Genomic DNA, 13,731 nt, shown 5'->3' with positions numbered 1-13,731 from the left:
ACATTACTGTACTGTACACTTAAAATGGTTAAGATGGTAAATTTTATGTTATGCATTTTTTAGCACAATAAAAAGATGCGTTAAAAAAAATGGAGGTAAACTGCGAACTCCTGACACGTTAGGTGCAGTCTCAGCCCTTAATGTATTTACAGTCTAGTGAGCTCCTATGCAGCAAGCGACATAGCAGGGACTATGTTTTACTCATTACTGTATCCTCAGCACCCAGCACAGTGTCTGGCATAAAGCAAGCACTCGATAAATGTTGGCTAATCTAATGAGAAGGCAGAAAGAAAGAAATAGAAGAAAGGGAAAGAAAGGGAGGGAGAGAAGGGAAGAGAGATGAGGAGCCCAAGACAGAAAAGAGGACAAGGGAAGAAAGCATTGAGCCTTGGAAAAACCAATGTGTCCTAAGTGGGACCGGGGGGATGGCATGCCTAAGGGAAAGGGAGGGTCACAGTGTCTATAACTTGGGCAAATGTAGAAAGCCAGGCCTGTGGCCCTAGTACAAAGTACACAATTACTCGTGGACATGTGTTGAACAGAACCATAGCTCCTTCGGGGCTAGCAAGAATTAGAATAACAGCCAGCTACCCGGTGACTAAGCTTGATACATCCTAGTTTAGCTTAAATGAAGGGCGTTGATTTCAGAAAGAAATGGAACCTCAACTGCAGCCTTCTTACAGTCCTCTTGGACCAGTTTCCCAACTCGGAAGCGCTTAAACCTCGAGTCTAGGGTCCTGCGCATGCGCCGAAGGATGGGGCTTTAGCCTGAGTGGTCGCTGCTCCCCCTCCTCTCACGTGAGGGCGACGCCCGCTGGGGAGACGCCCAATGAGGACGTCAGCGCTCCAGCCTGTACGCGGCACAGTGAGGGGCGTGGCCTGCAGGACGCGTTACCCCGGTGACAACCGTCTTGGGGGCCCAGACTTGGTCAAGGCCCAGAGCAGTAAAGGTGTGAGTGGAGAGGAGAAAGGAAGACGCCTTGCTGCCCCAGCCCCCGGCCCCCTGGGGGCTGATGGGTGGCCATGGATCTGTACCTCAGCAACTGCTATAAGGCTGCCCAAGCCGCCGCCACTAAGGCGGCTGCCAGCAGCCTAACTGTCAAGAGGGAAAAGTGCGACACTGTGAGTGGTGGCCAGTCCATCGTCCTCCTCCGCCTCCTGGCTCCTGGGCGGGGTCTAGGAGGGCAGGCGGACAGAAGGGGTGGACGTGTCGGCAGAGCAGGAGGGGAAGGGGCGGCTCCTTGACGACTCAGCTTCCGGCCTCCAGGCCCCGGGCAGCCAGTGGCTACTGCTGCCACTGGCCAGGACTAGCCTTGGGCGGGCGGGGCCCAGAGATAGGGCTGGTGACCTGGGAAAGCTGGGAGGCTTTCCGGGTTGTCAGCAGGGCAAGTTCTTTGAACCCTGAGTGTATGATTCTTTGGTTTATTTGGAGGTATTAGCCTGTTGAAGTGTGAGTAGATTGGTCTAAACTAAAAGCATAGTTCTAGAAAAAAAGACACTTTCTAATTGTATCTGACAGAGCTCGCAAAAAACCCCCATTCCAGAGGTCGGAGCAGCGCAGCTATTAGATCTTCCTCTTGGGGTCAAGCTGCCTGTTATCCCAGGAAGCAATAATGTATTCTATACTACAAATATAAGTGAAAAAGTAAGTTTTAATGTGCTTAAGTGATTTTCTTTAGTTTTCAGCTTGCTGTTAAACTTGAAACACCGCTATGGTTTTGCTTTGAGTCAACTTCAATTTCACACGCCAAGTTAAATGAGTTTAAGTGTTTAGTGTCTGAAACTCCCTTTAATGATAGGCCCCATGATATGCCTCAGCCACCCAGTTCAGCCTTATCTCTAGCCCAGAGTCTCAGCTCCTAAAGGTTGGGAGTTTTTCTGTCTACCCACACATACCATGCTAATTCCTACTTCTGTGCCTTTGTCCATCTGACTCCTGAAACCTGGCATGCACTCTCGTTCTCAACTTTCAATTTGGGCCATTTGTCAAGAGCTTCTATATGAAGGCTTTCTCAAGTGTCACAACCCCCAATTATGTCATTCCTTAGAATTCACATTGCCCTTGGTCTGCACTATCTCACTCAGCACTGAATCAGTACTGTTAGTGCTTCAGTGTGCTGCACTCACATTGTTACTCATTTTAAGTCCTCTGCCTACCACTCCCCAACATTCAGGCCAAGCCTGAATGAGGTTCAGAACTTTCTGGGTGAATGTGTGCTTTGAATAGCAAAAGGTTCTACAGGAATAATTCTGACATCCTTACCCTTCCACTGACTAGTGTGTCGTCAAGAATGAGTAGGGGCTCCTTGGTATTTCTGATATTTGTGTAACATATATGATTTTTTAAAGATTTATTGCTGGAAAACAATGTAATTTCTCTTTTGAGAATATGTTCAATTAAATATATGCCAACCTCACAGAAACTGAGTCACACTCCCACAAATCAGCTTTCTTAACACAAACTCAATCTATTTCACTACTAGTAATAATACTCCTTTTTAGTTTGTAACTCTAGCCCTATCTGTTGGTTTCTTCCTTAAATATCTTCTGTTTGCCATATTTCTATTCTGTTCCTTTGTTATTCACTCGTTAGCTACTTCTTACTTCCAGATTTTTCTATACTGAATTATATGGGTTCTCTTTATACTTTATTATATTTATTCCTCCTAAATGTATGCATTTAATCATGACCAGGCACTACATTCAACTCTGAAGACTAGATCCTTCTCTGTCTTTTAGCAGGATCTCCTCAAGGAAGCAAGACTTAACATTTACACCTTTAGTTTTTAAAAAGCTCATTTTACCCTCATGACCACCTTGTGAGTAGAACTAGGATTTATCTAAGGTCACAGGTAGATAGCAGCAGAGATCAGACCAGAACCACTGTCTCCTGACTCTTAGGCCACCCTCTTTCACCTGACCTTGCTGCTACCAGAACTGCAGACCACTTTAGCAAGGCACTACAGGAAAGAGGAATTTAAAGGTCTTTCGTATTGTTTTGAATGCAAGCAGAAATGAAATTATAGGATTCTACTGCCTTGTTTTCAATAAGATTAAAATGTAACAATGCAACCTACCTATCTTTAGCTATGCGTTAATCCAAACCTGACAACTGATCCTATACTTCAACACTTTGATACTGTACCTATTCTCAGGTAATTTGTCTATAAATTAATTTGCATGTTTGTATATCATATTCGGGTAACAACTGTTTACAAACTCCTTAAATTGGTTCTCTTGTAAAGTTTATAGTAAATACTTTGCCAATTAACTTAGACATTTTGCTTTCAAGAAAAGATAACATGTTAAGTGAAAAGAACAACTTGCATACTTTCAAAAGTCTCCGCTATGATCTCCCACAGGCAGGTAGTGATAATATAATAGACTCTTCAGTCTAGGGAAACCAGTGATTTTAATTGACAATAGAAAGCTTACCCTGGCCTTAACGAATGGGTTTGTTCTTTCTTGATAGGTCAGTAGCCCAGGTTTGGTCAACACATGTCTGTCACCAAAAGTCAACATCTAAAAGAAGCAGCAGCAACAATCAATCCACTAATTGCAGCATTGTTTCAATTGCCATCACTGTTGATTGTTTCTCTTCCAGGAAAGATATGGGCTTCCTGTCTAGTCTCACTGTAAATTGACTCATTGCCCAGAAGGATGTTCTTTGCCTTTTTAAGGAAACATTGATAGTCAGGAAATCCAGCTTCCTGATATCGGTCCCTTGGGAGAGACAAGAGGCTGGCATCAATCATGTCAGAAACTTTCAAAGGAAGCTTTTAAGTGAAAAAAAGAAAGCTAGAATCCTATCAGCCCCTCCTGCCTGCCCCTCTGCCTACATATGAAGCATCCTACCTCCCTCAAAGGAAGTCCTAGAGCCACGCCTCAGTGTTTAGGACTTGACTGAGTTTGAGGCTACCACCTCCAACCTACAGACAGGTCTGGTCGAGAAGAGAGAAAAGCAGTTACGTTTACCCAAATCAGACCATTGTCTGTATTCCCTTACTTCAGATTCTTCTTGCATGTCTTATTTTCAAGGAACAGCCTAATCATTTCAACAAATGAGGTTTAAATGTGTGATTTCATTCGTTTTCCATATATAATACTTTTGAATTTATGTGTTTGCAGCTTTATCAATCTTCTTATGATTTTAACCTGACTGATCCTTATGGTCGACTTTTGGAAACCAGCTATAAAAGCCTGCATGATCCACACTTAAAAGCATACTACAAGCGAAAAGATATCCTGAGGAGATTAAGGAAAGGCGGCTACATCACCAGCAATAATAAAGTGAGTTGAAGCCTACTTCCTGTTAACCAGCAAAAACCTAGGGACTTCCTAGGCAGTTGCTTCTCTACTTCACTGGGAGCCTGTATCAACTTTTAGTTGATCAATAAAGGATACCTAATACAAAACTCAATGAATTACTCAGTATTTGGGTAAAGAGCAGTCAGGCAGCTGTTGGTAAATAAAACTACTTGTTCCCACTTGACCCTTCTTCTTTGATAACAGCAAAAGATAAGCACCAAATGACTTGAGTATGTAAAGACATATACACATTTATTTATTTATGTATTTTCTCCCACCTGTATTGTAGTGCCTTTCCTCTGGCTCTAAAGGTAATAATTGGCACTGTACACCTGTCAAGGAATATTTCCTATACCCTTTGAGAAGACTAGAGACAAAATAAAAACCTAACAGAACACAGCTTGATAAAATAAATTCTTTTGAGGGTTAAACATCATTATTATACTGGTGTTTTAATAACAGATTCATTGGGAAAAGTAAATTTCTTTATTTTTTTTTTTGAGGAAGATTAGCCCTGAGCTAACTACTGCCAATCCTCCTCTTTTTGCTGAGGAAGACTTGCCCTGAGCTAACATCCATGCTCATCTTCCTCTGCTTTATACGTGGGATGCCTACCACAGCATGGCTTTTTGCCAAGCGGTACCATGTCCGCACCTGGGATCTGAACTGGCGAACTCCGGGCCACCGAAGCAGAACGTGCACACTAAACGCTGCACCACGGGGCTGGCCCCATAAATTTCTGATTATGATGTGAACCATATTATTGAAATAATATTATTTAGATAGAAATTTCCTGATGATAACAATGATTATAGAGAGATACTGTCTTCCAAATTGTTACCAAAATGTACTATTATTACCCTTGATCCCAAAATTATTACTAAAATGAATGTTCTTATGACTCTCTTCTCTGGAAAGTTTTAAGATTGTTACAACTTTTTATTTATGTATTTGTTTTTGTTTTTATAGGTTGTATGTACCTTGAAGGAATTGAATAAATACAGGCAGTATCTGACCAGTTTAAAACTAGACTTTGAAAGAAACTATATAAGAAAACAAGTAAGTTAAATACTCAAATTTGCTTTTTTTAGGGTCTGTAAAAAATTTTTTATGTAAAGTTTGAAAGAAAGGTTTGGTCCTCTGCAGAATACTTTCTTATAATATTCTGACCTAGAGGTATTAAGGTAACAAATCAAATAAGATCTCTAGAGATCTATAAGAGATAAAAATGAGACCTTTGTCTTTCATTTACAGAGAGAGAAGTTTTAACTTGTCTGGAATGGAGCCACTCTAGGCTTTAATGCAGGTTAACAGAACTAACCATTTGTAAAGTACAGGAAGTTTACCAAGCCCTAAACATAAGAAGGCATATGAAAGGACAGGTTTATTTCTGGCCAATATAAAAACTTAATTCTTTTTTTCCTCTCAGACAATGATTAAAAATCAAGTAAATAAATTGTACGAAACCAAGAGAGCCTATGAAAATTATGAAAATGCACAGTTCCAAAAATGGCTGTTACAGGAAAGTCCAAGAGTAACTCCAGATGAAGAGCTGTTAATAAAGAACAGGTATGATTGAAGCTAATGCATATTTTGTGGAACCCAGAAAGTTGTAAAAGTACTAGAAAGAATTGAAAGCAGGGTGAAAAAAAGTATTAGACTCTTTTTAACTCCCTATAGTCTTCAATGTGGAGAGAAAGGAAAGGAGATTAAGAGGTAACAGGTATTGGGAATCTTGGTACCAAGGCTAGGAAGGAGAGTTTCTACCTGAGAAATTGGAGTCGCCATGAGCCCAAGAGGTAAGCCAAACTGATGTTTGAAAAATAAATCCAAAGTACAAATCCCTGAGCTTGGGAAACCCAAGTCCATAGTAGCAGAGGAAGAGAAGGTGTCTTTAGCATGTTTCAAACTTAAGTTTAAGGAAATCACTGCAAGGTCAAAAAGGGCAAGTTGCTAAAACGTTATCTGATGCTAGTACAAACAGTGTTATTCCCCAACCAACTGTGTATGTTCAGCTATTACCACACACATTCAATGTTACCATTCAGAGGCCAAGCCCATGCCCCAGAAGGCAAAGGGATGAGTTGTAGTTCTTTCTCTTTCTCCTTTATCAGAGGTGAGGGCCAGTTCTCTATCACCTGCCTCTTATATTCCATGAATTCATGTCATGATATGCCAGAATAATTACTGATCCACCAGAGTCCCAGACTGGTGGTCTGAAGACCTATCTGTTACATCAGAAGTCATTGAAGGACTTGAGAATTACAGATTTCAGCTGTCTTTGGAAACTCATGTGCCCCAAACTACTCAGTTATGAATAATCTCTGTGTAAAATGCTTGTAATCACTCCGTTCCACATTTTACCGTTGTCCCAACCACAATAACAGAGACTTGTGTAACAGAGTCGGGTAAAATGTGTAAAGCATGGTGAGTTGGTGGATAAGGCTAGCTTAAAGGCCCCTGAAAAAGTGTACATTTCCTGTAGTTTAAGAAATCAGAAGCAACCGAGAAAGTGGTTGGAGGATATCAAAATAGATAGTACCATCATAAGGGAAAGACTCAATTTACCTTCACTTATATTTGCACTTTTATGTAGATATGTAGATATGATTAGTAGGGAATTAGACAAGGTTGAGCACATGGCAGAAGAGCAAAGCACACTCCAGATGAAGGAAGAAGAAAGACGACATCGGGACCACATTAAAAGAAAACTTAGACTCCGAAGACAAATTGAGGAGGTGAGAAAAACCAAATTTTAAATATTGATGGGGAAATTTTGTATAATTGTTTTATTTATAAACATTTTTAGCAGTCCCACTATATTACCCAAAGTTATTTCAGTCTAAAAAAATCTGCTATTAAAATAACAATAATTTTTAAAAAATCATAACCCACTATTAATCTTTTATCACTGTTATAATAGACAAGCTTTAGTGAGATTGATACCACAAATTATATATCCATTACATTACAGTCACACCTCATCTGCTCTTAAAGTTTTAGAATTCATGTCTAATGAAAAATAATCATGCCTGTGTTCTCATTCCTCAAAATTCAACCAAGGCTATTTGTTTAGCTTCTCTGTCAAAATACACTTAAGGGCAACAGATTACATATACCGTACCCAACTGAGTCCATAAGAGAGAACCCTCTTGCCAGCATCTTTTTAGAGCCATCTTTGTAACTAGGCTTATGCTTGAATTAAGTTTCCAATATCAAAATCACGTCCTTCCTTTTGCCATTTCATTGCATCCACCAACACATTCCCAATAAAAAAAAGTAAGATAACCCCATTCTAAAGCCAATGTAAGATTTTCATTATGGTTGACTGGATTTCCGTAAGGCCCTTGATTTGATCTAAGTTGCTTATTGGTAAAATACAAAAAAAGGATTATGAAAGAGAACTCCTGCTGACCACTTTAAAATTGTGCTCCTTAGGAATGGAAGAAAAAAGAAATGTTACTTCTGTCAAAGATTGAAGAAGAAGTAAAAAGAAAAGCAAGAGTTGAGGAACAACGTCGAAAAACCAGACAAGAAACTCACCAGAAGGTCAATTGAGCTTTTACCAATAACTTAGGCTATTTGAGAAAAAACTTTTGCCAATTTTTATATATAAAAGCGTGAATTGTCAGAAGTGGCCTCAACTTATAAGGATAGCTATTCATGGAGAGACCCAGGCTGGTCTGAAATAGGACCAGTCTCCAGAAAGTAGGCAATGATTTAAATTGGATTTAGTTGTTAAAATATATTCTTCATGCTGGACAACAAAAGGAAACTTACCCTACTACCTTCCTAGCTTTGTACTCATTATGACTTTAGAAATCTTAAGGCAGAAATAAGGGCTCCCTTCAAATATATCATCATATTTGAAATATCTGTTTTGCATTTTCCAGTGGCAAGTTGATATTAAATTTTTTAACATATTAAATGTATATTTTTTAATATTTTAGAAACAAGGACTTCTAGAGAAAAAAATCGCTTATCATTTACAAAAAATGCAAATGAATGAGCTTAAGAAAGTAAAACAGGTGGGAATTACATTTGAAAGCAAAGGACAAGATGAAACAGAAGGTGAGAGAAAGAAAATAAAAGACAAAATAGCCAAGTAGAACATGCATATCTCTATATTAATTATTGGTGGCTCTGTGAAACCCCTCTGTGTGCTTATACAGTGAAGTCACAAGGCCCTTGCAATGGAAAATCCTAGAAGCTCACACTACCTGTGCCAGGCACTGTGCAAGGCATTTCCCAGTTACAGCTCAAGTTGTAAAGAATATACAGACACACACACACATATATACACAATATTATTACATTATATACATTATAACAAATTAAACACTTCTATAAAGTGTCTCAGTAGACAAGACTGCCTTACTGTAGATTTAAAAAGAAGACAGTAAGGCGAAACAGTACCAAAAAAAAAGATAAGACAGAGAGAGCAAAAGAGAGAGAGAGAGAGATACAGAGGGAGAGAGAGAGAAAAGGAGCCAGTAAGAGAAAACACTACCAAAATAATAGATTAGAGCAAAGAGGGAGACAATGAGAGAGACATATAGAAAAAAACTAAGGATCAGTAAGAAAAGATTATACAAAACAGAGAGCAAGCTAGTAAGAGAAAGAAAGAAAAACAGGTTTTTTAAAAAAAGGAGATAAGAGACATTTAAAATACACTAAGCAAGAAGTAGAAATAGAAAAAAATAAGAAAAGGTTAAAAAAGAAGAGGCAGTAAGAAAAGATGGTACAAAAAGAAAGAATGAAATGGAGAGAGGGAGAGGAAGAGAATGAATGAATGAATAAGAGAGAAAAGGAAAGAAAATTGAGCAGAAAAAGCCGGTTAAGAAAACACACACACACACATAGGATGCAGGAGTGGGAGGAAGACAAAGGCAATGAAACAAATAAGAGAGACAAGGAGAAGAAGGAAGAAAGGCGAACAGGCAAAGAAAAGAGAGAGAGAAAGAAAAGCAGCAAGAAAAAGACAGAAAAAAACACAGGAGGAAAGAGTGAGTAGGGAGAGAGAGAAGTTTAAAAAGGCTAAGTCAGTAGGAAAAAGTAAAATAAAAAGAATGTGAGAGTGAGAGAGAAGAATTTGAAAAAGAGGAGCTAGTAAGAAAATCACATACAATCGGGAGGAGAGGTGACAGAGAGAGATGAAAAATAAGAAGTCAGTAAAAGAAGACAAAGATAGATAAGATAGATAGACACTAAAAAGGAGAAGTCAGTAAGAAAAAGTAGTACAATGAAAACAGAATGAATGAAAGAAAAGGACACAGTAGGAGGGGGAGAACAGGAGGAAAAGAAAATATTAAAAGAAGGAGGCAGTAAGAATGGCAGTAAAAGGAAATATGGAAATAAAGCAAAAAAGAAAAAAGACAAAGAGCAAAATGAAAAGAGGAGAATTAGAGACAGAGCAAAAGGGAGAGAAAAAAAGAATAGTACAAGAAAGAAAGAGAAAGATTTAAAAAGTAACAAAAGACAGTAACCTTAAATGAGAGAGAGAAAGACATAAAATATGAACAGACTTTAAAAAGGAAGAGCTGGTAGCCAGTAAGAAAGGCAGTACAGGAAAATATAGAAAGAAAATCGAGAAAGAAGGGAGGGAAGGGAGAGAGAAAGAGGGAGATAAAAGAAACATAAAGGGAAAGTAGGTAAATAAAATGAGGTCAAAAAAGAGGAGCCAGTAAAAAGGCAGGACAAAAAAAGATAGAAGGAAAGATGAGAGAGAAAGAGAGAGAGGGAGAAGGAAAGAAAACAGTTGGACGAGAGAAGACTGTAAAAAGAGAATAAAATATGGAGGGAGGGAGAGTGAAGGGAGAGAGGGAGGAAGGCAGGCATGCGGGCAAGCAAAGAAAAGAGAGTAAAGAAAAGGAGTGAGAAGGAGATATTGAAAAAGGGAATAAAGGAGGAAAGGAAGGAAAGAAAAAGAAATTTTAAAAAAAGGATCAGTCAGTAGGAAAAAGAGTAAAATAAAAAAGAAGAGGGAATGTGATTGTGTGAGAGAGAGGCTTGAAAAGGAACCAATAAAAAAACTGTAGGGGCCGGCCCTGTGGGCTAGCGGTTAAGTTCAGCATTCTCCCACTTCACTTCAGCAGCCCAGGTTCCGTTCCTACACCACTCGTTAGTAGCCATGCTATGGCAGCAACCCACATACAAAATAGAGGAAAGTTGGCACAGATATTAGCTCAGGTCCAATCTTTCTCACCAAAAAATAAATAAATAAAGCAGTAAAAAGAATACAGTAAAATGAAGATGGATAGATTACTTGATAGCTAGATAAGCAGGTAGATATAGGTAGGAAGGTAAAAAGAAGCTAGTAAAAAAGATAATACAAAAAAGGAAAGAGTTACAAAGAGAGATAGAAGGAAAGAAAAGAGTTTAAAATTTAAAACTGAAGCCAGTAAGATGAGAGTAGAAGAAGGCAGGGAGAAGGCGAGGAGAGAGGGAGGCTGCAAGGGAGGGGACAGGGCAGTTAGAGGGAGAAAGATAAGAAGGAAAAGAGTAATGAGAGACAAAGAAGGGAGGGAAGGAGGGTGGAGGGCAGGTGGGAGGAATGGTGAGAAGGAGGGAGAGGAAGGAGGGAAACAGGGGAGGGAGGGAGGGAGGAAAAATGCTTGCAGGCCAGCAGGTAAAGAAGACAGAAAAGCCAGAAAGAGTGTGAGAGAAGGTCCTCAAGAGGCATACAGAAAGGGAGAGGGAGGAAGGAATCAAAGAAGGAAAGAAGGAAGAGGTCAAGAAAGAAAAGAAAAGGTATAAAAGGGATGAATAACTAGGAAAAAGAAGAATAAAATAGAAAAGAAGAAAGAGACAATGTGAGAGTGAGAGTCAGGAAAGTGTTTGAAAAGAGGGAGCACACAACAAAATCAAGTAAAATTGTGAATACATTGCAGGGATAGAGAGACATTTAAAAAGTGAAATTCAGTAAAAATACAGTAAAATTAAGATGATAGATGACTGCTGGCTAGCTAGGTGATAGATAGATGGATGCAGATATTTAGAAATAGATAGAATGGACTTTTAAAAGGAGAAGCCAGCAATAAAGACAGTACAAAAAAGAGTTAAAAAGAAAGAAGGAATAAAAAGTTTAAGAAGAGGAGCCAATAAAAAGAGAATAGATGAATGGAAGGCTGGCAGAAAGGAAGGGAGTGTAGAGGGAAGGAGGAGGGAAGGCAGGGTAGAAGGAAGGGCAGGTGAATGGAAAGGAAGAAGAAAGGAAGAAGGGAGAAGAGGAAGGATGGAAGGTAGGCAGGCAAAGCCAAAAAGAAAGACAGTTAAAGAAAGGGACTAATAGAATGACAGATACAAAGGGAATGAAGGAAGGGAGAGAGAGAGAGAGGAAGGGAGATAGGAAAGAGTGAATGAGAAAAAAAGGACAAGTCAATACAAAAAGTAAAATAAAGAGATTAAATATGAGAATGAGAGAGAAAGGTGTTTGAAAAGGATGAGCCAGTAAGAAAATCAAGTACCACTGTCTTTGGATGTGAAAGAAATTCAGAGATTAAAAGCAATGATAATTTTTAACAAGCCCTAAAATATAGATAGAATGATAGACAATTTATAGTTAAACAGGTAGATAGATAGACAGGTGGACAGAAAGACTATAAAAGGAAGTACCAGTAAAAATGTAAAAAAAAAAAAAAAGTACAAGAAAAAATTAAAAGCAGGAGCCAGGAAAAAAGGGAGTTAAAAAAGATGGGAAGGAGGGAGGGAGGAAAGGAAGGTAAACAGGCAAGTTTAAAAAGGATAAGTTAGTAGGAAAAAGTAAATTAAAGGAGAAAGAATTTGAGAGTGAGAGAGAGGAGTTTGGAAAGATGGAGCCAGTAACAAACTTAAGTACAATTGTAGGGGTGAGAGATTAAAGAGTAGAAGCCATTGAAGAAGACAGTAAAAGATAGACAGTTAGATAGGTAGATAGATAGATAGATAGATAGATAGGTAAGTAGGTAGGTAGGTAGGTAGATAGATAGATAACAGATAGATAGATAATAGATGAGAATTTTAAAAGATGCCAGTAAAAAAGACAATAGAAAAAGAGAGGCTTAAAGGAGAAAGAAGGAAACAAAAAAGTGTGAAAATAGGTGCCTGTAAAAATACAGTAAAATCAAGCAAAGAAGGAAGGACAAGATGCATGCATTCATTCAAGCAAAGAAAACAGAAATCCAGAGTTTGAAAGAAAAGGAGTAAGAAAGACCCAGGGAACAAAGAAGGAAGGGAGGGAAGAGACAAAACAAAATACAGAAGTTTAAATGCTATGATTAAGTACAAAAAGGAGTAAAATAAAGGAGACAAAGCTAATGAGAGTGATAGAAATAGGGAGAGGCGATTGAAAAGGAGGGGCCAGTATGAAAATCAGGCCACTATGGGGGGCAGGGGATTTTAAAAAATCCCCCCAAAAAAGAACATTAAATAAGATAGATATATCAATGATTGATAGATAGGAATGCAGGTAAACAGACATTTAAAAAATTAAACACATAAGTCAGAAAAATAGGACCAGCAAAGGGAAGGAAAAAGGGAGAGACAGAAAGAGAGGTAAGTGAAGAATATAAGGTCAGGGAGCGAGACAGGAAGGAAAGGGGTGGGGGGGGGGCAAGCATGCAAGCAGGCAAAGAAAAGAGAAAGAGTAAAAGAAAGGAGAGCTAAAGAGACTCAGAAGAGAATAGAGGAAGGGAATTGGGAAGAGATTTAAAAGTAAGAGACTCATGTACAGTTGGGAAAGGGGAGGAGAAAGATTTTTTTAAGGCAGTAAAAATACAGCAAAATGAGGATAGATGATTGATAGGTACATAGGATGATAGGCAAGTAGATAGGTAGACATATAGGTAGATAGAATTTTAAAAGGACAATCTAGTAAAAAAGTATATGAGGGAGAAAGAGGGAGAAAAAGAGAGAGAGAAGTTTAAACAGGAGCCAGTAAAAAACAGTTTAAGAAGGAAAGGGGAAGGGAGGGAGGAAGGGAGAGGGAGAAGGAAGGAAAGCAGGGAGAAAGGAAGGAAAGGGAGAGGGAGGGAAAATTTGGCAAGGGAAGGGATGGAGGGAGAGGGGAGGGAAGGAAAGAAGGAAGGAGATAAGGAAGTTGGTAGTTTACAGTCATGCATTGCTTAATGGGGATATGTTCTGAGAAATGCCTCCTTAAGCGAATTCATCATTGTGCAAACATCATAGAGTGTACTGAAGGGGAGCAAAATTTGCCACCCCAAAATGTATCTCTAACATGAGATTATTTTAGGCTGATTATTTTTAAGAAACAAAAGACTCAGAAAGTTTTTCTCCTTACCTCCCCCTTAACTGCCTAAATTCGGATTAAAAAAAAAACATATCTCAGGAAGCAGCTATCACCTTAGCTTCACATGAACTAGGTGGTAGATGGGGAGGAACTTAGAAAAGCCTGTTTGTTGGCCTTCCCTCTGTGTTCTCTGTTTC

The 13,731-nt window shown here is 38.9% G+C and overlaps 1 protein-coding gene across 1 annotated transcript in view; it reads left to right on the top strand.

The window, feature by feature from the left end:
* The first annotated feature begins 763 nt into the window (after positions 1-763).
* Positions 764-13,731, top strand: part of LOC106838738 (fibrous sheath-interacting protein 2-like) — an 85,314-nt gene continuing 72,346 nt past the window's right edge. The window contains exons 1-8 of the mRNA XM_070501786.1: positions 764-1,122; positions 1,520-1,645; positions 4,129-4,290; positions 5,278-5,367; positions 5,738-5,877; positions 6,905-7,046; positions 7,747-7,857; positions 8,259-8,379. Of these exons, the coding sequence (XP_070357887.1) occupies positions 1,024-1,122; positions 1,520-1,645; positions 4,129-4,290; positions 5,278-5,367; positions 5,738-5,877; positions 6,905-7,046; positions 7,747-7,857; positions 8,259-8,379 (991 nt within the window). The 5' untranslated portion in view covers positions 764-1,023. The remainder of the gene's footprint in view (positions 1,123-1,519; positions 1,646-4,128; positions 4,291-5,277; positions 5,368-5,737; positions 5,878-6,904; positions 7,047-7,746; positions 7,858-8,258; positions 8,380-13,731) is intronic.

This window comes from Equus asinus, chromosome X (assembly GCF_041296235.1).
Source record: "Equus asinus isolate D_3611 breed Donkey chromosome X, EquAss-T2T_v2, whole genome shotgun sequence".
Lineage (NCBI taxonomy): Eukaryota > Metazoa > Chordata > Mammalia > Perissodactyla > Equidae > Equus > Equus asinus.
Note: the sequence above shows the minus strand (reverse complement) of the source record. Positions and strands in the feature narration are given on the sequence as shown.